The sequence below is a fragment of the Saimiri boliviensis genome, chromosome 11 (genome assembly GCF_048565385.1).
Source record: "Saimiri boliviensis isolate mSaiBol1 chromosome 11, mSaiBol1.pri, whole genome shotgun sequence".
Taxonomy (NCBI): domain Eukaryota; kingdom Metazoa; phylum Chordata; class Mammalia; order Primates; family Cebidae; genus Saimiri; species Saimiri boliviensis.
The window spans coordinates 116,735,103-116,757,951 of record NC_133459.1 but is presented as its reverse complement, the minus strand read 5'-3'; the positions used below and the strand labels follow the sequence as shown (position 1 = coordinate 116,757,951).

Genomic DNA, 22,849 nt, shown 5'->3' with positions numbered 1-22,849 from the left:
CCGCTTCTCACTATTTTGTCAAGGCTGGTCTCAAATTCCTAGGCTCCAGTGATTCTCCTGCCTCAGCCTCCCAAAGTGTTGGGATTACAGGTGTAAGCCACTATACATGGCACAAATGATCCATTTATTAATGTAGTTTTATATAGGATTTATGTTTATGTGGGTAAAAGGTTGGTGTGTATTTTTCTTAAATGTGAATGAAAGTAGAGTCTATTTTTTACTTAAAGCAAAACAGATTATTTGTGTGTAGAGACATTAGATTAAAAATGTAGGTAAAGATGAAAAGTTAAACTCCTTAAATACAGGTTAGTTAAAAAAATTAACTCCTTAAATATAGGCATTTCTTGACTTGAACTTTATAAGTTTTTCTGCCGTTTACGTATTACGCCCCATGCAGAGCATTGAGAATACAACTGTGATAAGAGACAGACATTCCCTGTTTTGGGGGAGGTTGGTGGGTTATGTTGAAGTGGGCTGAAGACTGAAAAGGGGAGACTGACTATAGGAGTGGAGACGGTAAGTATGTATAACTTTTCCCCAGAGGTTTGCATGTGAATGGGAGGAAAGAACAGGAAGTGGCAGGAAGGGAGCACAAAGAATCAAGAGAATTTTAGTTATTCTACCCCCACCCTCAAGATCCTTGCAAGTTTTAAAGCACAGTTGATTGCAAATGGGAGGGTGCTTAGAGAGAAGATTTATTGAACGCTGGCTCTGGTTTGTATCCTATAATAAACTTCATCAAGTTATAATCTGTCTTGCAGTTGCAGTTTCCTCATGTAAAAAGGGATCTGTAAAATCCTCATCTGCAAAAATATCTCTAAAGCAGCTCTGAGTATTAAATATAAATTATATACAGTATTACCTGTATATATCTAGTGCCTGGCACAGTATGTGGCTCATAATAGGGACCCAAAAATGATTTATGAATGAATACATTGAATGTTTAATGTAGGGCTAGGCACGTGGATCTCAGTAATTATTTCCTGGAGGTTTGGCTGTGAATGGGAGGGAAAAAATAGAGGGCATCAGGAATCAAGGGTAACTATGATTAGGTTAGGTCTCATTTGAGACATAGCACAACAGAAATATTAGGAGAAGCAGGGCATAAACATTAGGAGATGGAAAAATAAAAAAAAGTTTGATATGATGACCTAAGGATGTGCCATGCAGCGGGAGTATTAGTGTGGACAGAGACAGACCTTGTCTTCCTGAAAAAAAGGGGTATTTATTGAAGTAATAGCAAAGCATATGAAATTGTCTGGGAATGTTTGCAATTTTTATTTTTGTATAGTTTCTACTTTGGAATTGGAAGATTCTGGGTTTTAACACAGACCTGCCATGGCATTCTACTGAGGTCATTTTTTACCCGTGATTAATTATTGTTCAGGCTTTGGTTATTTTCTTCTAACTTAAGGGATGCAGAATCCCCCAAGTGAACACTGAACTTCAAGCTTTTTTCAAAGTTGATTGCTAATAGAGGCATTCCCATATTGTGAAGGCATTAAATTGTTTCAACCTCTGGAGAAAGAGTGTTCTTACCCTGTCCTTAGCAACCCTGATGATAGAAAATTCATTGTGATTCTTCTTGCATTTTTACTTCTGTTCTGTTGAACTCATCTTATCAACCATTAAAATTTTTTAACCCCTCTAATTATACTACCAAAAGTGCCTTCTCACAGCTGACTATGGCACAGAAAAACAATGTTAGATAAAATTGCTTTGTGCCTTAGCATGAATCAAGGCAGTGACATCAAACTGTACTTGTATTCTTCGTTGTTGTGTACTAACAGTAAAAGTCATAAGCACATAGACATGCACATACCCCCAAACCTTATTTCACTTAATAATTTTTTTTTTTGAGACAGAGTTTTGCTCTGTTGCACAGGCTAGAGTGCAGTGGTGTGATCTCAGCTCACTGCAACCTCTGCCTCCCAGGTTCAAGCAGTTTCTCCTGCCTCAGTCAGCCTCTCGAGTAGCTGGGATTACAGGCATGCACCACCAAGCCTAGATAATTCTGTATTTTTAGTAGAGACAGGGGGTTTGCTATGTTGGCCAGGTTTGTCTTGACCTCTGGCCTCAAATGATTCATCTGCCTCAACCTCCCAAAATGCTGGAATTACAGGTATGAGGCACCATGGTGGCAAGATTTTTAATATCCTGTGATAAAATAGAAATGGCGTAAACCACTTGTCCCAGCAGAACTAGCAGCTTTTTCATAGAACACCATTTTTACTTGAAACAGTGACTGATTTCTGTATAAGGCAGATGTTTTCTTGAATTGACAATCTACTTTTTATATTTATCTTACTTACCATTTTTTGTTTTTTTTGGTTGTTCCTGTGAGTTCGAGTTAGCATCTTGTGTCCTTCCCTTCCTCCTCCTCCTTCCCTTCTCTCCCTCCTCCTTTTCCCCCTCCTCTTCCCCTCCCCTTCCCTTCCTTTTTGTCAAGTTCTCTCTCTGTTGTTCAGGCTCGAGTGCGATGGCACAATCACAGCTCACTGCAGTCTCGACCTCCTGGCCTCATATAGTCCTCCCACCCCAGACTCCTAAGTAGCTGGGACCACAGACACATGCCACCATGCCTGGCTAATTTTTTTTTTTTTTTTTTGAGACAGAGTTTCGCTCTTGTTACCCAGGCTGGAGTGCAATGGCGCGATCTCGGCTCACCGCAACCTCTGCCTCCTGGGTTCAGGCAGTTCTCCTGCCTCAGCCTCCTGAGTAGCTGGAATTACAGGCATGTGCCACCATGCCCAGCTAATTTTTTGTATTTTTAGAGGAGATGGGGTTTCACCATGTTGACCAGGTTGGTCTCGATCTCTTGACCTTGTGATCCACCCACCTCGGCCTCCCAAAGTGCTGGGATTACAGGCTTGAGCCACCGCACCTGGCCTGGCTAATTTTTATTTTTTGATTTTTTTAGAGACATTCTCCCTGTTGCCAGGCTGCTGTTGAACCTGGGATCCTCCTGCCTCAGCCTCCCAAAGGATTACAGGCATGAGCCGTGCTGCACCTGGCCTTGTGTCATTTCTTTGAAACAGTTTTGTGCTATTGTTGCCAAATATATTACATTTCTACATATTATGGGTCTAACAATACAGTTATGTACGTATTTTGTGTATTTGCTTTAGAAGAACTATGCATTTATGCTGTCCATTATAATTAATTTTGTTGGCGGGGTGTGTGTGTGTGTGTGTGTGTGTGTGTGTGTGTGTGTGTGTGTATTTGAATTTCCTGCTGGGTTTACTTGCTTTCAGTCACGTTAGTATTTATTGTTAGATGGGTCTGCTAATAACAAATTCAGTTTTTGTTTATCCTTGGGAGTGTGTATTTCACCTTCATTTTCAAAAGACAGTTTTGCTGGATATAACATTCTCTGGTGACAGCACCCGCTTCCCCAGCCTGCATACTTTGAATTTGTCATCTCACTGCCTCTGGCCTTCATTGTTTCTGATGAGAAGTCAACTGTTAATCTTATTAGGGTTTCCTTGTATGTAATATATTGTATTTCTCTTGTTGCTTTCAAGATTTTTTTTTTGCCTTTCAGCATTTTTACTATGATGTGGCTGGGTGTAGATCTCTTTGCATTTATCCTACTTGGAATTTGTTGAGCTGCTTGGATGTGTAGATAATGTTTTTCAGCAAATTTGGGAAGGTACCAGTTATTTCTTTGGATATCTTTAAAATGTATTTCTTTTAAACTGAAACATTCTGTACTCATTAAACACTAACTCTCTACTCCCCATTCTTGCTAGTTGTTGGCCGCCATTCTATTTCCATTTCTATGACTTTGAGTGTCTAGGTACCTCATATAATTGGAATAGTTATCCTTTTTGTCTGGCTTATTTCACTTAGCATACTGTCTTCAAGGTTCATCCATGTTTTAGAATGTGACAGGGTTTTCCAGAATTTCTGTATTTTTAGGTATTGAAATTAGGTATTCCTAATACTTAGGAACTTTTTGAAACTTTTTTCTTTAATTTCCCTGCTCATTTTTACTAAACTTTTATGCTATTTTTAGAATTATTGTCTATCTAGTTTTACATGTCACTGTATGTTTAATTAGTGAAAAATCTAATTTGAAAAAGTGAAACCAAATACTGCTTTGTTACCTTTAAAAGTTGATGGTGATATGCTTTGCTGTTTATGGAATGTCTAATACATAAGTTAAATGTAATTTCGCAGTATTTAATGATTTTTTTTCCTTTAAGTACTCTTATAGGGTACTTTTTTTTTTTTGAGATGAAGTCTCGCTCTGTTGCCCAGGTTGGAGTGCAGTGGTATGATCCCAGCTCACTTTAACACTGCCTTCTGGGTTTAAGCAATTCTCCTGCCTCAGCCTCCCAAGTAGGTGGAGTCACAGGTGCGCACCACCACACCCAGCTGATTTTTTTACTTTTATTTATTTATTTATTTTTAAGATGAGGTTTCACCATCTGGTCAGCCAGGTCTCGAACTCCTAACTTCAGGTGATCCACCCACCTCCGCCTCCCAAAGTACTGGGATTACAGGCATGAGCCACTGCGCCCGGCTGATTTTTGTATTTTTAGTAGAGATGGGGTTTCACCATGTTGACCAGGCTGGTCTCAAACTCCTGGCCTCAGGTGATCTGCCCGCCTCAGCCTCCCAAAGTGCTGGGATTACTGGCGTGAGCCACAGCGCCTGGCCGTATATAGTGTATTTTCTTATTTGTATATAATTTAATGAAATTGCTGATTCTCAATTTGTTTTTTAAACTCCCAGTCTGCATATTTGCTCAGTTCAGTAGTGATTCCCTGTAAGGAGAAGGTCATGACTGCCCTTTCTTTGAGTGCGAAGAGTGTGAATAACACCCAACTGTCCCCTGAGGTCACTGGTTAGTGTGTCTTAACTGCCTGTGACATAGTCAAGATACTAAAATTTAATTCACTTTTATTCTTTATCTAAACCCAGTCATGAGTTTCAAGACATTATTTGCTCATGACCATGGCCTGCGTACCTCAACCTAAAGCTGTTATTTTGATGACAGCTGCCTCAAATGTGTTATCTTAGGGTGTTTGCTGAGTCTTGGCCTCACTTAGAGTAGGCCATGAATGGACATTGAGAATTGTTATCATTTTGTTTTAAACTTCTTTGTTTGGAGAGGGTATTTGTGATTTGAGGTACCTTTTATATTTTTCTTTGTCTTAAGGTTTTTAACAAATAAAAACTTTGTTTAACATATGAAATATCCCACTGGTATAAAATAAGCTCTACAAGTAAGTCTTATATATGGTCTTTTATTCTCTAAACAGAGACTCTACAGGGGCAGGTAATTCACTGGTCCACAAGCGGTCTCCTTTACGTCGAAACCAAAAGACCCCAACATCCTTGACCAAGCTGTCTTTACACGATGGACATAAAGCCAAAAAGCCAGCATGTAAATTTGAAGAGGGTCAGGATGTCCTAGCTAGATGGTCAGATGGCTTGTTTTATCTTGGCACTATCAAAAAGGCAAGTTACCTTAATGTATGTTTTGCTGTTTTTTACAGTAAGCATTTAATAATCTTAAATTTAACTTATTGTTTTTAATTTTAAGAGATCATTGTTAAGTATTTCTCTGTATTGCAGATAAACATATTGAAACAGAGCTGCTTCATCATATTTGAAGACAGTTCTAAATCCTGGGTTCTCTGGAAGGACATTCAAACAGGCAGGTGCTACTATTTCTCTTAAACATGATTTAAATTCAAATTTTATTTTCTTCAGCTTGTCATATTATGGTGTTGTCTGTTGAATACAGTGTATTTAGATAGCTCAGTATTACTTCCAAGGAGAGGTTAAAAAATCAGCATATTGTTTATTATAGACCATAAGAAGAACGAGAATACTCTCTTAGGGTAAAGATGGACTAGAGGACAGATGCATCACTAATTTATACCCATAAGCTATATTAAGACCCTTCTCTCTCAAAAAAAAAAAAAAAAAAAAAAAAATAGGCCGGGCATGGTGGCTCACTCCTGTAATCCCAGCACTTTGGGAGGCCAAGGTGGGAGGATCACCTGTGGTCGGGAGTTCGAGACCAACCTGACCAACATGGAGAAACCCCATCTCTAAAAAAAAAAAAAAAAAGAAAAAAAAAAAGACCCTTCTAAGAACTTTGAAGAAAAATCTTTAGTAACTAATCTAAGTAACAGTTTGGGATTCAATTTAACTGTTACTTGCTTATATTTATAGAAAGCAACTATTTATTGCGAGCATACTATTTGTCAGATGATTTGGGAAATTAGGACATATAAAACTGCCTTAGAATAATAGAAATATTCATTAATAAAAATGGTTTAAAATTACCATTTAGTTACGGGTTTTTTATGTTTAGATGGGAAAATGAGGCTATATTTGTGTGCCAGTAAAAATGAATACAAGTATGCCTTGGTTTGGTTATAGGTATGCTTCTTGGGATGATTTCTGTTATTAGAAACTATGACTGTTTCATGCACTTAAAGTCTGCTAAATATAGATGTTTTTCCAAGTAACTTTTTCATGCAAAGTACTTTTAAAAATTATTAATCTTTACCAAAAACCTGAGTATTTTAGTAGTTGATTAAAGCCCTACTTTTGATTTTCCTTTTGCTGGATTTATAGGCTTACACTAAGACCTGTGTTTTGTATATCCTTGTAGAAAAGAGATAAATTTTCTCCCTAAAGGGTAGACACCTTGCTAAAGTGTTTAATGATTGAATTTTATATTTGAATCCCAAGTTCAATTTTATGGTAGGTTTCTGCTGTGTTTTAAGTTCTTGACTTCACTCCTAATATTTCTTAAAGAATAAAAAAAGTTTTGGTAAAGGAATTGGAGTATTCTAATTACCATCTATATAATTGGTACTCAGGGTTTAGGTGGGAAATGAAATAAATTATTCTGGTAATTTATTTGGTAAAATGTTACTCTGGTAAAATGTTTTTCTAGATAGACTTTTTATGGTTCCTAGACTGATAAGTTTAAGGAACTAAAATTATGTTTTGAATCTGAAATTTCAGAGCCAGTGAGAACAGTGTGAATCATAAGATGTAAAGGGATAGGAGATCTCCAGCGCTGCCACTAATATTGAGCAGATCTTATTACCCTGAACACAAAATTATTCCTTTTTCCTTATTTTGTAAACATGGATCTCTCTAATAGCACTGAAACATGTTATGCTGCTTTTTACCCCCGTTCCATTAGTTATGTATTTCTTTCTGCTTTTAAAGATCTTTTGGAGTTTGCTGTGGATTTAATGTAATAGGTCTGTCTGTGCTTTTGTCCACTTTCTCCTGTCTGCTTCCCCTTCTTTGCTTTTAAAAGTGGCAGAAAAGAAGAAAACTAATGTTACATAGAGACAGAAAGTTGTGTGAGGGGTACTTTCCTGTTCTACAAGTGCTGCACCCAGTATGTCAGTTTAATGTTCTGTGGTTGTTCTTTCTTAACTGGTTCCTTTTGCTGTTCCTGGAATTACAAAGGATTGCTCTGGTCATTTAACTCTTAATAGCACCTTGATAGTAGCACACAGGAAACTTGCAATTGCTATAGAAATGAATAAATTAATCTGAAAACTGCATTATGGCATGTTTTAGTGAGGAGTGGGTTTAGTAGTTTTCTTCTCTCTAAGAAACCTGCTAATAATATGTATCAAAATAATTTAATAAATAATATATATCTAATTAGATTCTTTTAAAAATTTTACATAAAGAATGTTAATAGTCAACAGGGTGAAATATATCATGTTACAACTATTACATAAATGTAAGAGGGATTTAAATCTTAGCATCTAATACTATTTTGGTTTCTGTGAAATGATGTACTCTTGCATTGCTGGTGGCAGTGGAAATTTCTATTTTGGTTATTTACCATTTGCATTAAATGCAAACAAAGTTTATCATTATCTCATAGACTCATTTCTAGCAGTTTATTATTTTTTTGAGAAATAATTTTTTAAAAACTAGATGAAAAATGTTTCCTGAGCTTTATTTTAAAAAGAACAAAAAATTTGCTATTTCTAAGATGAAACGGTGAAGACTTTCTAGTCAACTGGATTTAGAGTAAGGGAGACTATAGAAGATTACTAAGCTATATAGGGAGGTTCTTGTAAACTTGATGGTTAAAAAATACATATATGTTTGATTTCACAAGTAAAAGTTAATTTCTAGCTTCCTCAGGATTGCTTCTTGGGTTACTACCCCCTTTTCTGAGGATTACCTTCCCCTTCATTAGTCCAGGTAGTTACAGTGAGAGTCAAAATAACAATTGGTAACCTGTATGTCCAAGAGTAGTATAATAATTAAGTAAATTGGGTTCTTTCCACTAGATGTAATACTATGCGGCTATTGGAAGTTACAATTTTAAAAACTGGCTGTGTGAAAAATGCTTTTGATAGAAGAAATTTTACCTAGTATTGATGAAGCATCTTGTAGTGGAGAGAATATGGATTTTGGCACATCTCTGAATCCTAGTCTTGATGTTTTCTAAGGGGCTTTGGGTTAGTTACTTTGTTTGAGCCTCAGTTCTTCTCCACAAATAGTATATTCATATGTTAGTTGTAGAATTAAGCAAAGTATGTCAAGAGCCTACACAATGATTGGCTCATAACACGAAATTTTAGGTTTTCTTTTTTGTTATGTACGTAAAATGTGTGTCTTATGTGAATTTGACTTTATTGAAATGAATAAGATGAGACTACTGGAAATGATTATGTATTAGGGTAGTAAAATTGTATTTTAAATTTTGTATGACAATTTTTTTAAGAATAAAAGTGTTTAAGGAAGAAATGATTTACTTGTTCTGCTAAAACAATATAATGAATAATTGTAGGATCCTGAAATTTAGTTGCAATGGGATTTTGTTAGGGTGCATTATTGGATACTGTATTTTCAGATTTCAGAAGCTGGAGATTAAATAATTGGTGTTCAACCTGTTTAATAAATTGTAAAAGGAAATGCTCTGAATTCAGGGAGAAAGAGGTGTTTACATATTTTCCTTGCTGTTTTTTTTAAATTTCATAGTACTAGTTGTGTAGGATAAGTTAATGCCTGTACATGAATATATACATATTCTGTAAAGTAGCTCTGGTATTCACAAACCTCCTCTACCTGCTGTTGTCCATTCCTCACCTCTACCTTTACCTTTGAGAGCAGGAATATAAGAAATGAGTAATAAGGGAAGCTGCCTGACAGCAATTTAAATTATGCCTTCTGCCAAAAAACAGATTAAATTTTGAAAGTAGGCAGGTATCTTAAAGGTAGAAAGAACACAGAGCAGAGATACCATTTTGTGTACTTCGTCTTGTGAAGCATTGTGATCTACTTAGTATACATTGTCCATATGTGCTGCCCACTGAGTCATAATGGTAATTTTGTTATATGGAATTTTTTATGACTCTCTTTTTTAATGTGTTTTAAATATTTTAGGAGCCACTGGAAGTGGGGAAATGGTCTGTACAATATGTCAAGAAGAGTATTCAGAAGCTCCCAATGAAATGGTTATATGTGACAAGTGTGGCCAAGGTAACTGATTTCTTTTAATCTTGGGGAAAAGTTGTTACATATTGAATGCCTATGCTGAAGATTAATGACTAAAAATGCTTTACATTGATAATTTGAAATTATTATTCTGCTTATTAATTGTAAATATATTAATGTAGGAAATTATAATACTAAAATGCATTCTTGAAACTGTGTTGAAAGTATTAATGAAATAGAATTTGCTTTATGCTTTTTTTTGATATTAAGGATATCATCAGTTGTGTCACACACCTCATATTGATTCCAGTGTGATTGATTCAGATGAAAAATGGCTCTGTCGACAGTGTGTTTTTGCAACAACAACAAAGGTATATTTTAAGTGTTTTGGGCTGAAGCCCTGATGGAATTTGTAAGACATTATCAACATAATGATTGTGTACACTGAAAGTTCGTTTGAATGAAATGAGCAATGAATGCTAGGTGGAAAGTGTTTATTTGACTAATGATACTTAATTGACTTTTTAAACAATGCTTTAACTTATTTGATGATAGTAATATGGGAATTGGTGAAATAATTTGAAAGAAGAAAAGAAAAATGGAGATTATTATTAATCAGACAGTTTGTGATAAGGTAAAAGTTTGGAATGGAAACTTCTCCAGAAGTGTTAGAGTCATTTTTAAAGTATAGAATTGTGTTTAAAAGTTTAGCCTTCACTCTTTCACATTTTTTTTTCTTCTAATGTAGAGGGGTGGTGCGCTTAAAAAAGGACCAAATGCCAAAGCATTGCAAGTCATGAAGCAGACATTACCCTATAGTGTGGCAGACCTTGAATGGGATGCAGGTCATAAAACCAATGTCCAGCAGTGTTACTGCTATTGTGGAGGCCCTGGAGAGTAAGTAAATAGAATTATGTAATTCCCCTCAAGTAATTTTTATTTGCTTGCCTTGAGTGATGGTGAATTGCAACTGCATGAACACATCAGTGAAGAAAACCAGGGGGGATATCTATTATTTTCATCAAAAAATAATTCTCAACTAGTTTTTGATCATATCCACACATTAAAAAAAATCTTCTTATAAATCTTATATCCTGGAAACTGAAAGTGATTTATAAATATTGTCATAAAGTTAGCTACTGAAGGAAAACATTTAACGCAGGGGCCCAGTATCAGTAGTTTCATTGGTTGTCATATTTAATGTGATTGACCATTTAGAAACTGTTATATTTAATTATAATTTGAATGGGAGAGTAAGAGACAAGTTTTTTTTTTTTTAATGTAAAAGCAACATGGAACTTTTTCACAGATTCGTGATTTCTTCTACATATTCTCATTTCTTTCTTTTTAAAAGTGGTAGGGCACAGATTGTAGTGCAGTGGCATGATCATAACTCACTACAGTGTTGAACTTCTGGGATCAAATGATCCTCCTGCCTCAGCCTCCAAAGTAGCTAGGAGTGCAGACATGTGCCACCACACCTGGCTCATTTTAAAAAGTATTTTTTTGTAGAGACAGGTTTTTGCTATATTGCTCCGGGTGTTCTAAAACTCCTGGCCTCAAGCAAACCTCCTATCTCAGCCTCCCAAAGTAGGATGGGATTACAGGCCTGAGCCACCATACCTGGCCTGAAGTAGCACTTTTATTTTTTTCCAGAACTTTTTTTTTGCATGTGCAACTTGGCCAGCTGTTTGGTGCAAAGGCCTAGCTTTTGGGATGTCTTGGCTTTTGACATACCTTCCTAATGTTTGATTTTTGTAACTGTTTCTGAACACTTAGAGGACATTGTGAATTTTTTTTTTTTTTTTTAAAGAGAAAGGTTCTTCCTCTGTTACCTAGGCTGGAGTACAGTGGCATGGTTATAGCTTATGGCAGCATTGAACTGGGCTCAAGCAGTCCTCTCATCTCAGCCTCCTGAGGAGGTAGGATCACAGGCATGTACCACCACACCCAGCTAGTTGTTAAAATTTTTTGTGGAAATGGAATCTCTATTTGTCCATATTCGTCTCCAACTCCTAGCCTCAAGTGATTCTCCCACCTTGGCCTCCCAAAGTGCTGGAATTACAAGCATGAGTCACTGTGCCTGGCCTCCACTGTAAGATTATTAATTAGCCTAATTTCAATATTGTTGTGTCTCAGGGAATAGGAAGCTTGAGGAGAGGGAGAGGGATGGAGAATGGCTGGTTGGTAGTAGTCAGGAGACATATAACATTCAGTGATTAAGTTTGCCATCTTATATGGGCATGGTTTGTGGTGGCCCAAAATTATTATTGTAGTAACATCAAAGACCACTGATCACCATGAAAGATGTAATATTAATAATAATCAAAAAGTTTGAAATATGGGAATTTCCAAAATGTGACACAGACATAAGGTAAGCACATGTACCTGGAAAAATGGTGCTGATAGACTAATCGAGGTATACCCCTACTTGGAAATGGTGACTTTTATTATTTTCAAATAATGATAATTGTATCAAAACTATACATACTAGCCGGGTGTGGTGGTGTGTGCCTGTATTTCCAGATATTTGGGAGGCTGAAGTAGGAGGATCACTTGATCCTTTGAGCCCTGAAGTACAGCCTGATCTCAGTGTAGCAATGTAGCCCTATCTCTTAAAACAAACATGTACTAACTGAAAAGAGAAGATAATCTTTCTTAGATGAAGATTCAATTTTAGCATCTTTAGCTTTCTCAAGTAGATCTATAGACCATATATGAAATACAGCTAAATCGGTCAAAAGCCTTTATACCTGGTAGTCTTAGATTAGATTTATGATGTTAAGCAAGTTTATTAAATTGTTATATTCTTTTTATTACAGTTGACAAGAATAATAGAAACACGGTAAAGCTATAAAATGGAATGTTTATAACCTGAAAGCTGTCTAAGGCCATTTGATATTTGGGGCAAACAACAGTACCCCTGAATCTGACCTCTCCTGGGGTTTAGAGAGTTGATGTGAAAAAAAGCCCATGGAAACCAGCCTGGGCAACATAGGGGGACCCCAGTTCTGCTTTAAAAAAAAATACTAACTGAGTGTGGTGGTGCATGCCTGTGGTCCTGCCTACTTGGGAGGCTGAGGTGGGAGGGTTGCTTGAACTTGGGAGGTAGAGGCTGCGTGAGCCATGGTGCACTCTAGCCTGGACAACATAGCAATACCCTGCCTCTTAAACAAAACAAACCAAAACAACAACAACAAAAAACACTTAGGCTTGTGTTTTAACAGAGCTCATTTAACTAGTGTAGGAGCCAGGCATTTTTGACTATGTAGTAGTTGTATCTTTCAAGAGCTTATAAAATTTCATGAATCAAAGAAGAGAGATGAAATAGCTGATATTATAAGCCTTTTGGGGAAAGGGAAATATTTACAGTAAGTAAAGTAGAAGTGTGATAGTTTAATTAGAACAGTATTGTGGACTATGCCACTTTGTTGTTGTTTTTAAGAATGAACCTTTTCCTTAAAACAGAAATTTTAATGTTAACTTTTTTTTTTTTTAATAGCTGGTATTTAAAAATGCTACAGTGCTGCAAATGTAAGCAGTGGTTTCATGAGGCTTGTGTGCAATGCCTTCAAAAGCCAATGCTGTTTGGAGACAGGTGAGAAGGGCATTTGAACTTTACTGGCTGATTTTTGTCTTTTTAATTGTGGTTATGTTTGCGACTTCAGATTTCTAAAGATAGTTTAAACAGTGATTGGTAAAAGGGTTGTCTCAGAGGGAAAATAATTGATTGATATACTTAATATATACATAATTGATAGGAATTTTAATGATAATGTAATATATATACATAATTGAGTGATAAACTTAAAATAACATAATTTTTGTGCTTTTTGATTTTATTCCAGAAAGCTTTTAAGTATTGTCAGTAATTCTGTTTGCTCCTGTTGACTCACAGTACTGTGACATCTTCTCATTGAGGTTCCTTTAAAGAACTTAAGAGGGCTGCTATTGCAAAGACCACGGGCCTTGTTAAAGACACAATGTATATCTTAGAAATAAAGAATATCTAGCGCCGGGTGCGGTGGCTCAAGCCTGTAATCCCAGCACTTTGGGAGGCCGAGGCGGGTGGATCACGAGGTCGAGAGATCGAGACCATCCTGGTCAACATGGTGAAACCCCGTCTCTACTAAAAGTGCAAAAAAAATTAGCTGGGCATGGTGGCACGTGCCTGTAATCCCAGCTACTCAGGAGGCTGAGGCAGGAGAATTGCCTGAGCCCAGGAGGCGGAGGTTGCAGTGAGCCGAGATCGCGCCATTGCACTCCAGCCTGGGTAACAAGGGCGAAACTCTGTTTCAAAAAAAAAAAAAAAAAGAAAAAAGAAATAAAGAATATCTAAAAGCAGACTCAATGTACTTTCTATATTAGAAGAATGCATAGTAGTGCAGTGAACTCCAGGAACAAAAAGCTGGACCACCAAATTTGACATCTGAAAACCTGGGTTTAAATCTTGGCTTATGCCACTTAATTTTCTTTCTGACCTTAGGGAAGTCCACTTGTCTCTTTGGGCTTGTTTTATCAGATTATTTTGAACATTGAATTAAATGATGTATATGGGGGCAACCATCACAGTTGCTGGCACACAAAAGCTATGAGTAAGCTATGAGTACATGTGATTCTGTCTATATAAACTTTGAGGGTCTCCAGTGGTTTTAAAAAAAAGATCTTTCTCTTCACATATGAACTATTTCATTATTTGTTGTTATTGGAAAAGAACTTTCCTCAATCACAGATAGCATTAAAATTTTAATTATATTTTGTTTTGATTATCAGTCTTTATATCAGCTGTAGGATATTCACTTGGTTAATATTAGCTGTAATTTTTAAATAGTTTATCCCGATTACTGAGTATAAAACTTTTTCTTTTTTTTTTTTTTTTCAGATTTTATACATTTATATGCTCTGTCTGCAGTTCTGGACCAGAATACCTCAAACGTCTACCATTACAGTGGTAAGTGTGGACCTTTCTGTTAGAAAAAAAGAAAAAGCCATATTTTTAAACCTACAAGTTGAAACTTCCTATATGCGTTTACTTGGCTTAAGTAAAAATGGGTTATTTATGTTTGGCTTTATTTCTTTTATTTATCCTAAGCATGACTGATACCATCTTCACTAAGTAATATCCACTTTTATTGCTAAATTAATAAGGCTATTCAATGTTGAATGGCATAAATATAACTTTCACACTTTTTTTTTTTTTTTGAGACGGAGTTTCACTCTTGTACCCCAGGCTGGAGTGCAATGGCGCGATCTCGGCTCACCACAACCTCCGCCTCCTGGGTTCAGGCAATTCTCCTGCCTCAGCCTCCTGAGTAGCTGGGATTACAGGCATGTGCCACCATGCCCAGCTAATATTTTGTATTTTTAGTAGAGACAGGGTTTCACCATGTTGACCAGGATGGTCTTGATCTCTTGACCTCATGTTCCACCTGCCTCGGCCTCCCAAAGTGCTGGGATTACAGGCTTGAGCCACTGTGCAAAACTTTTACTCATATATCCAGTTTTTTTGAACCTTCAGAAGAGCATACAGTAGAAAAGAGATAGGTATAACACATATGCTAGTTTCTGCTTCAGTGTAATTCTTGTGTGTTGGAAGTCTGATTAATTTTAGAGGTCTACTAATAAAATGCTTACAGTAAGTACTTACAAATCTTTGTTGTAGTTTACATATTTTAGGAATAGATAGGATATAACCCGTGAATCAGATAGTTTGGTTAAGTATGGTATATTCTGTAGCTTGTATCCAGTAGTAAAAACACAAAAATCTTAATTCTAAGTTATATTTTTTTAAAGCCATATCCTCTTTAATGCATTTTAGGAAGTAATTCATATATCTTCTAGTTTATGGTTGCTATTTCAGGATAAGTGAATGTTTAGTCACTATTTTCTAGTTATTTTCATATGTAGTGATTTATAGTATTGTGAATATGACTATCCACCTATATATTTCACTTTACATTTAAATTATTGTTTTATTAACAAACTGTGATTTCTTAACCATAACCAAAGACATTATTTTTGTGTATTTGATTATTTTTGGATTCCAGGGTAGACATAGCACACCTATGCCTTTACAACCTAAGTGTTATTCATAAGAAGAAATACTTTGATTCTGAACTTGAGCTTATGACATACATTAATGAAAACTGGGATAGATTGCACCCTGGAGAGGTAGGTGTTCTAAAAACTACAGTAGCTACTTGATGTCTTTTTTGTTTTGTTTTATTTTTAAAAAACAACTGAGACATATGTATAAATCAGACAACTAAAGTAGAATTTTATTTTTAGTCCTGGGGACAAGTAAGTTAGGTATGGATCTCAGAACCAGCCTTCTCATCCTCCCGTTTGTTTGTTGCCTGTTGATTCTGGGAATTTGTAGAAGGAAGTATATTATTTGATTCTTCCATTTTCTGAAGTGAAAATCATTGTAGTTAAGGATAGAAGGGAGGGAGAAATCTTTCGTATTGGATATCTTACTCATAGTTTAACCTCCTTTTCTTCTAAGTTTTCTGTAAACTTAGAAATATAACAAGCATTCTTTCTTCCTCTCTTGTTGGTACTCCTTTATATATCTCTGACTTGTAGGAATGGTGAGATTTAATAATATTGTTAGAAAAATGAGTTGTAGAATGAAGCTGCCTGAGTAGAAGATTATCCCCTCTCATTCTGACATTTCATTTTGCTTCCTTATTTATGTAACTACCTATCCTGGTTTACAAAGAGTCTTTTTCTAAAGGAATATAAAATTAATGTGTGTTCATTGAAGAAAATTTTGAAACTGTCAAATAGCAGAAACAGAAAAATAGCTAGAATAAGTTTAAATAGTTAGGGACCTTATTTTTAGCATTTATTTAGAATTACTAAAATACATATTTTAACTACTTTAGGTTAAAACAAAAAAATTTGTTTTATAATATGGAATTTGATAAATACATCTTAGTCATGCATTTTTTTTTAGGTAAAAACTTTGCAAACTGATTTGAAGTTTAGGAAGAATTTCTTGATTTGTAGGTTTGAGACATGAAGGACATCCTATTTCATATAAAATAGGATATCCAGGGGCTTTTTGGGGGGTTATGGGATATCAGGGAGAACATAATGTATAATTTAGTTGGTAGTTTTAAATTATATCTAGGATATTATTGAAATTCAATTTATGTGTTTTGAATGTTAGATACTGCATTATCATACAAATTTTTAAGTTTTCTGTTAAATACTTTTTTTTTTAGATGAAGTTTGAGAGAAAGTGAGTGATGTGTACATTTGATAACTTTTTTTTTTTTTTTTTTTGAGACAAGAGTCTGTCTCTGTTGTCCATACTGGAGTGCAGTCACATGATCTCGGCTCACTGTAACTTTTACCTCCCCAGGCTAAAGCCATTTTCCTGCTTCAGCCTCCCGAGTAGCTGGGATTATTATAGGCACCTGCCACCAAGCCCGGCTAATTTTTGTATTTTTAGTAGAGATGGGGTTTCACCATGTTGGCCAGGCTGGTCTTGAACTCCTGACCTTAAGTGATCCCCCCATCTTGGACACCCAGAGTGCTGGGATTACAGGCATGAGCCACTGTGCCTGGCCACATTTGGTAAATTTGAAGAAACTGATTAGTAATCAAAAAGTAAGGCATAAGGGATTAGCAGTGACAATAGTGCTTTTTATAATCATCTTAATATTTAATGCTACATTTGTTTAAAAATTCTAGCTGTTCTTTTAGCACTTTATATGCAGATATGTATATATACTTGTTAGTACATTGTATCCATTACATGATGAAATTCTGCAGTAGCTACTTGATATAGATATTGAGTGTATATATAATATAAAAACTCAAGTTGTGTTTATTTCAAATGCTGTCATTTTCAATAAAATTTAAATTTTAGTGTTTAGATTTTATTTGAGAGGCTGGAATATAAGAAAATGAAAATCGCATTTAGTATATTTTTCAAGAAAAGAGTTCAGTTTATAAATTTCAGGTGTCTCAGCTCCAACTGAACTTCTGAAACATACTGGAAAAAATTCACTTCAGCAGTAATATATATTTTTATTTCTGTAGCCTATGAGGTAATGTCTTAGAAAAAGAGAAAAAGTTTTACTTTCCACATTTTGAGCCATCAAATTTATTAATAGAACAAGAGACGAATAATTTCTTACTGTTCTTTCTCTGAATGAAAATATTTATACTTCTTAGATTAGACATCTCATTCCAGACTCTGGTTATTGACACATTGAAGTTAAGGTTTCTAATTTTATGTATTTAATATTTTTATACTGTAATTATAATTGGATTTTAGGGTGGGTTTTTAATAATGAAGAGATGATAAAATTTATGCTGGTCTATAATTTTATTCAGTGTTTTTCATTTAGTTTGCTTTTAAATGTTTATGATCGATACAAAGAACATAATTAATGGGTCATTCCAAATTATTTGAATAGAAAATTTTTGATAAACTGAAAATGAATTGCAAATTGAATTTTGTCACTAATCCAAATTTAGGTTAACAAAAATTTCCTTTTGTTTATATTCTTGTTCCAAAGCTTATAAAATGCCATTAATTATTTTCAAAACATGGGAAGTAGTGTATGGTAAATACAATGTTTATATGTTATAATTGAGTACCCTGGAGTACTTGAGTCATTTTGAACATCAGTTCTTCATCTTTTTTTTTTTTTTTAAGAGATAGGGCCAGAGAGTCTCTTTCTCTGTCTCTCTCTGTCTCTGTCTCTCTCTGTCTCTCTCTCTTTTTTTTTTTTTTAAAGAGACTCTTACCCAGGCTGGAGTACAGTGGTACAGTCATACATAGCTCACTGAAGCCTTGAACTCCTGAGTTCAAGTGATCTTCCTACCTCAGCAATTCTTGTTATACCTAATAGAGAATATGTGATATAAGTACCCGCTCTAGAAATTTCTCCTCAAGAATGAAGCAAAACACAACAAAGGTTGTGATTTTAGTTTATCTAAAATGTGGAGTTTCCTTCCTCTTGCCACCAGATCAAAGCAAAATATTTTGTGATGATATAAGAAGTTGAGATTTTTTTTATGACACTTTGCTTAGGTGTATATATATATAAAATACACTTCACATGACTAGGCAGTTACCCACATTTATTATTCCTGAACTTTGAATTATAATTAATTTTACATATGATGAGTCTAGCCGTTGGTATTTGTTATTTTGGAAACCTAGTAAATACATATTTACATTTGTAATTACTTGCTACAGTGGTATTCTGTTTTGTGTATTGTGTTTCTCCCCCCAACCCCAGCCTTTTTTTTTTTTTTTTAATAAAGGAAGCACTGTGACTGTTTTATTTTAAAGACTTTTTTTTTTTTTTTGAAGAGCAGATTTAGGTTGTTCCTTCTGTCAGACATGCACTGCCTCCCCATTATCAGCATCCCTTCACCATAGTGCTAGATTAGTTATAATTGATGAAGCTACATTAATATGTCATTATCCAAAGCTGTGACTTCTTTTAATAATAAAAAATTTCAAAAACATTACACTTTTGGAGATAGTATTCTTTCATACTGAAAAGACAAATGTAACATTCATGTATCATTTTTGTTTTAGTTGACTATTATATAGTATTGTTATGAAGAGAAGCTAAAACTTTTAAACCATTTTAGAAGATAATGATAGTATTATACTGTTTCCTTATGTAGTTTTTGTACTTCTTTTTGCTTGGTGCTTATTATATAGATTGAGTGTAACTGTTTGAGGAACTACTATATTTTAGATTATTTTCTTTGTGATGCTAAAAATACTTAACATTAGAAACCACAATAAACTTTCTTAAGGTTTTTATGTAAAATGAAGTCTCATCTATTTTATCAGATTGCTTTGGGGAGTTTAAAGTGATATATTAGTACTTTTTGTAATCTGCATATTGTCATTTGTCTTTGATTCTTAAAGTTATTTGAAATCCTAGTTCTGTAATAACCCACTTTTCATGGTCTTAAATTTTAGAAACCCTGAGGTTGCTAGCAGAAGCATTTATTGAGTGCTACTTCACTTTTGAGGGAGGTGGGGAGAAAAACAAAGATGAATCTCAAGAAATACTGTGGTAGAAATGATATTAGAGGGAAACATATAATAGAGGTGGAATAATACTTAGAAGTGGAAATTATAAGAAATCTGAACAACAATACTTTGGGGCTTTGAGTGTTATAATTAACATATAGTGTGGAGGTTAACAACAAATTACCTAAGCTGTTGGCATACTTAAGCCCAGTTGGCTTGAAACTTAATATTGGTAATTGAAAGGAAGAGTTACACTATAAGTATTAGTGTGAGATTAGTATCTGGAGAGGGAGGAGCAAAAAAATACATATTCTGTTGGAGATTTGTATAATAAACTTCAAGGTCAGATGGAAGGCATGGAATACGATGCTCTCCAAATGTAGATTATCTGATTTACACTACAATGGTTGTACTTATAGTTTGCAAAACACTGAAAGGGGGTGATCTTTGGCAGTTTTATGGAAGTTAAAATATGCAGTTCTATGCAAAGTAGTCATGGAGTGCTGAAATTTCTGAGAAATCGTAAGGAGTAAATACCAAAAGAAAGTAGAGTGTATTGTGATTGTCAAAAAGTAAAAATGTGGGTTTTAGAAATTAGGAAGTCATTTTTCTATTGACTCAGCAAAATTGTAGAGCATATTTTTCATATATATGGTTTGTGAAGATTTAAAAGGCAATAAGGAAAATCTCTTATTAGAATAAATCGTGTTAAATACTCTTTGTTTCTTTTTTTGATATGATTAGCAGCACTGGTTTGTCAGTGGTTTTTTTGATAGGGTTAGCAAACACTGGTTTTGGCATGTTATAGTATAACTTGATTTCAGATAAGATATTAAAATGTGAACTGGTTAAAATAAAAACTAAATGGATTAGTAACTAATTGAGAAACAGTAGCAAAGTCGGTGCTTTGGAAACATTCTTGAAGGAGACTGATGGAGGGCCATAGGGGTTCTGTCTTTGTCTTCAATTCTAGAAGGATGACAGAATCAAGAGAAAAGATCATCTGGAACATTGAGCTGAAATTCTGCTTTAGCCATAAACACAAACAGTACATGATAGAGGATACTCAATTTGATAGCAGTTCGTCTGATAAAATTTCACAGTTGGGGTGGGGAAGGGAGACCAGGAAGAAGACAGAGTTAGTTAAAAGCTTAATATGAAATAACCATTTGATATAGCTGTTAAAAATTTTAAGTTACTCTTATAGTTAGACATGATAGTTGCATTCAGATATTTGAAGAGCTGTCTTGTAAAAGAGAGAATGGAAGAGCTCCAGGGAGGAAGGTTTTGCCCACCTATGGAATGGGCTTCTTTAGTCAGTACCTTATTATCAGCTTTTGTCAGTGGCAATTATTCAGCCAAGGTTGAAGAAACATCTCTACTGTAAAAGAGATTGCAATGTTAGTGGAAGGCTGAAATGGATCTAGGGTCTCATTCAAGCTTTAAAGTTGGATTCTATTATTCCTCCTTTAAAATAGAAATTCTCTATCATTGGACTCTTCAGAAATTAGGGGGGAAGGTTGGATATAGAGGAATGAGTACTTAACTCCTATTTCACATGTTTTTTAAGCACTCGGCATATTGGCACACAGTGGGCTCTCAGTGAATGGAGAATTAATGGACTTAACACTTGACTTCAGGTTCTAGTTCTCTCACCAACTAGATAGGTGAATTTCAGCAGTTTTAACCTTTACGCTTGTTAACTCGTGTAAAATAGAGTTGGAGTAGATGACTTACAGGTTTTTTTCTAGCTCCAGCTTTCTATTTGTCAGATTTGCTTTTTTTCTCACTTAAAAGCAGTTCTGAAGCTTGGGTGTTTCAACTGGTAAAGAACATATTAGCTGTAACTTTGAAAGTCAATTGTGATATTTTGGAAGCAGCATTTTTTTTTTGAGGTCTTCATAGCATTAATTCAGGATGGTTCTTTTAAAATTTAGATTTTTTTTGCTAAGGCACCCTAGTCAAGAAGAGGCAGAAAGGTCTCTTAAAAGCCCTATCGGAACAAAATGGCTTTTTTTTCTAGAATTAAATATTTAGATTTTAAAGTGGTTTGCTGTGATGAAAAATTACTGAGCCATTTACAGCTGGCTAAAGTCTATAATTGTTCTGAAAATAAAATCTCTCAATTTTATAGTATTCTAAAAAAATTATAGAGATTATTGGTTTATGAGAATGTTAGAGATACTGGGAAATGGCATGTTTCTTACTACTTTTTGTACTCCTTCCTATTGATATCTGTTAGGAACTTTTATAGTAAATATTAAAATCTAATACTGTATTTCCCCAGGTTACAGAATTTTTTTAAAAATTAATAACTAATACAATCCCATTTTTGTAGTGTTTTTCAGTTTATAGTTTCTTCATCAACATATCATTGGATTAATATAATGAACAAGTGATCAGTGTAGGATTTATACTTGCCTTTTTATAGATGAGAAAATAAGCCTTGAGAGGTTAAATGGCCATAGGTCATATGATTAGTCAGTGAGGACTTGGAATTAGAACTTAGATCTGACTACCAATCAGTACAGTTTTCCTCTGCATCACATTGCCTCTATCTAGCACCTGTATATTACTAATTGATGAAATTGTAGTGCGTTAAATTGTTTCTTGATACTTCACAGCTGGCAGACACACCAAAATCTGAAAGATATGAGCATGTTCTGGAGGCATTAAATGATTACAAGACCATGTAAGTTGATTTATTTTATGTATCCCTATGAGGGAGACATTTAGTAAGTATAAGGAATAATGGCATTGTTTAAGAATTTGGGATTGGTGTATAGAACAAGTGCATACTACTTTTTAATGTCCTATTCTATTTTAGTTAGATTAAAGTAGTGATTCTCAAGGATTGGAGAAGGGAGAGTGATCCTTCTCCTGGGAATGGTGGGTGGGAGGCATATTAGTATCTTGGGGAGAATTTAGCTTGTTCCATTGAAAAAGCATATTCAATAATAACTTCCTTCTATAATGTAATCTACTGAAAGTAAAATAAAATCTTGTTAGCTGATGGGAATATTGTTAGCCGGAGAGAATATTGTAAGGAATATGGGTTTTTAAAATGATTGAGAGCTATGGTTATTAGTTATTGCCATTAGTTATAGAAAAGTAATATTTCTAGCTGAGTGGTCTAAGATAATTATAATTAAGTGCTGTTATTTGATATGTTCTCATATAGCTCCACAGATCTCCCCCCCTTATTTTTACTTTTTTTTAAAACTCAGCACTATTACTAGGATTCCCCTCTTTCTAAAACAATATATTTACATTTCTTAGGCAGTTTTTTAAATGCAACAGAAATTTTATAAATATATGTGTTGACTCTAGTAAAGTATTAAATTAATTATAAAATTTTTGTTTGCAATAAGTTGCTGTTTT

At 34.7% G+C, this 22,849-nt stretch overlaps 1 protein-coding gene across 2 annotated transcripts in view; it reads left to right on the top strand.

Annotated features, from left to right (window-relative positions):
* Positions 1 to 22,849, top strand: part of MTF2 (metal response element binding transcription factor 2) — a 57,898-nt gene that overhangs the window by 25,028 nt on the left and 10,021 nt on the right. Inside the window, exons 2-10 of one of the 2 annotated variants that reach the window (XM_003933297.4) lie at positions 5,271 to 5,469; positions 5,587 to 5,668; positions 9,400 to 9,495; positions 9,721 to 9,821; positions 10,199 to 10,347; positions 12,953 to 13,048; positions 14,333 to 14,401; positions 15,498 to 15,621; positions 22,093 to 22,160. In XM_003933297.4, the coding sequence (XP_003933346.1) occupies positions 5,271 to 5,469; positions 5,587 to 5,668; positions 9,400 to 9,495; positions 9,721 to 9,821; positions 10,199 to 10,347; positions 12,953 to 13,048; positions 14,333 to 14,401; positions 15,498 to 15,621; positions 22,093 to 22,160 (984 nt within the window). The remainder of the gene's footprint in view (positions 1 to 5,270; positions 5,470 to 5,586; positions 5,669 to 9,399; positions 9,496 to 9,720; positions 9,822 to 10,198; positions 10,348 to 12,952; positions 13,049 to 14,332; positions 14,402 to 15,497; positions 15,622 to 22,092; positions 22,161 to 22,849) is intronic. The other variant, XM_074381418.1, reaches the window with a different exon arrangement.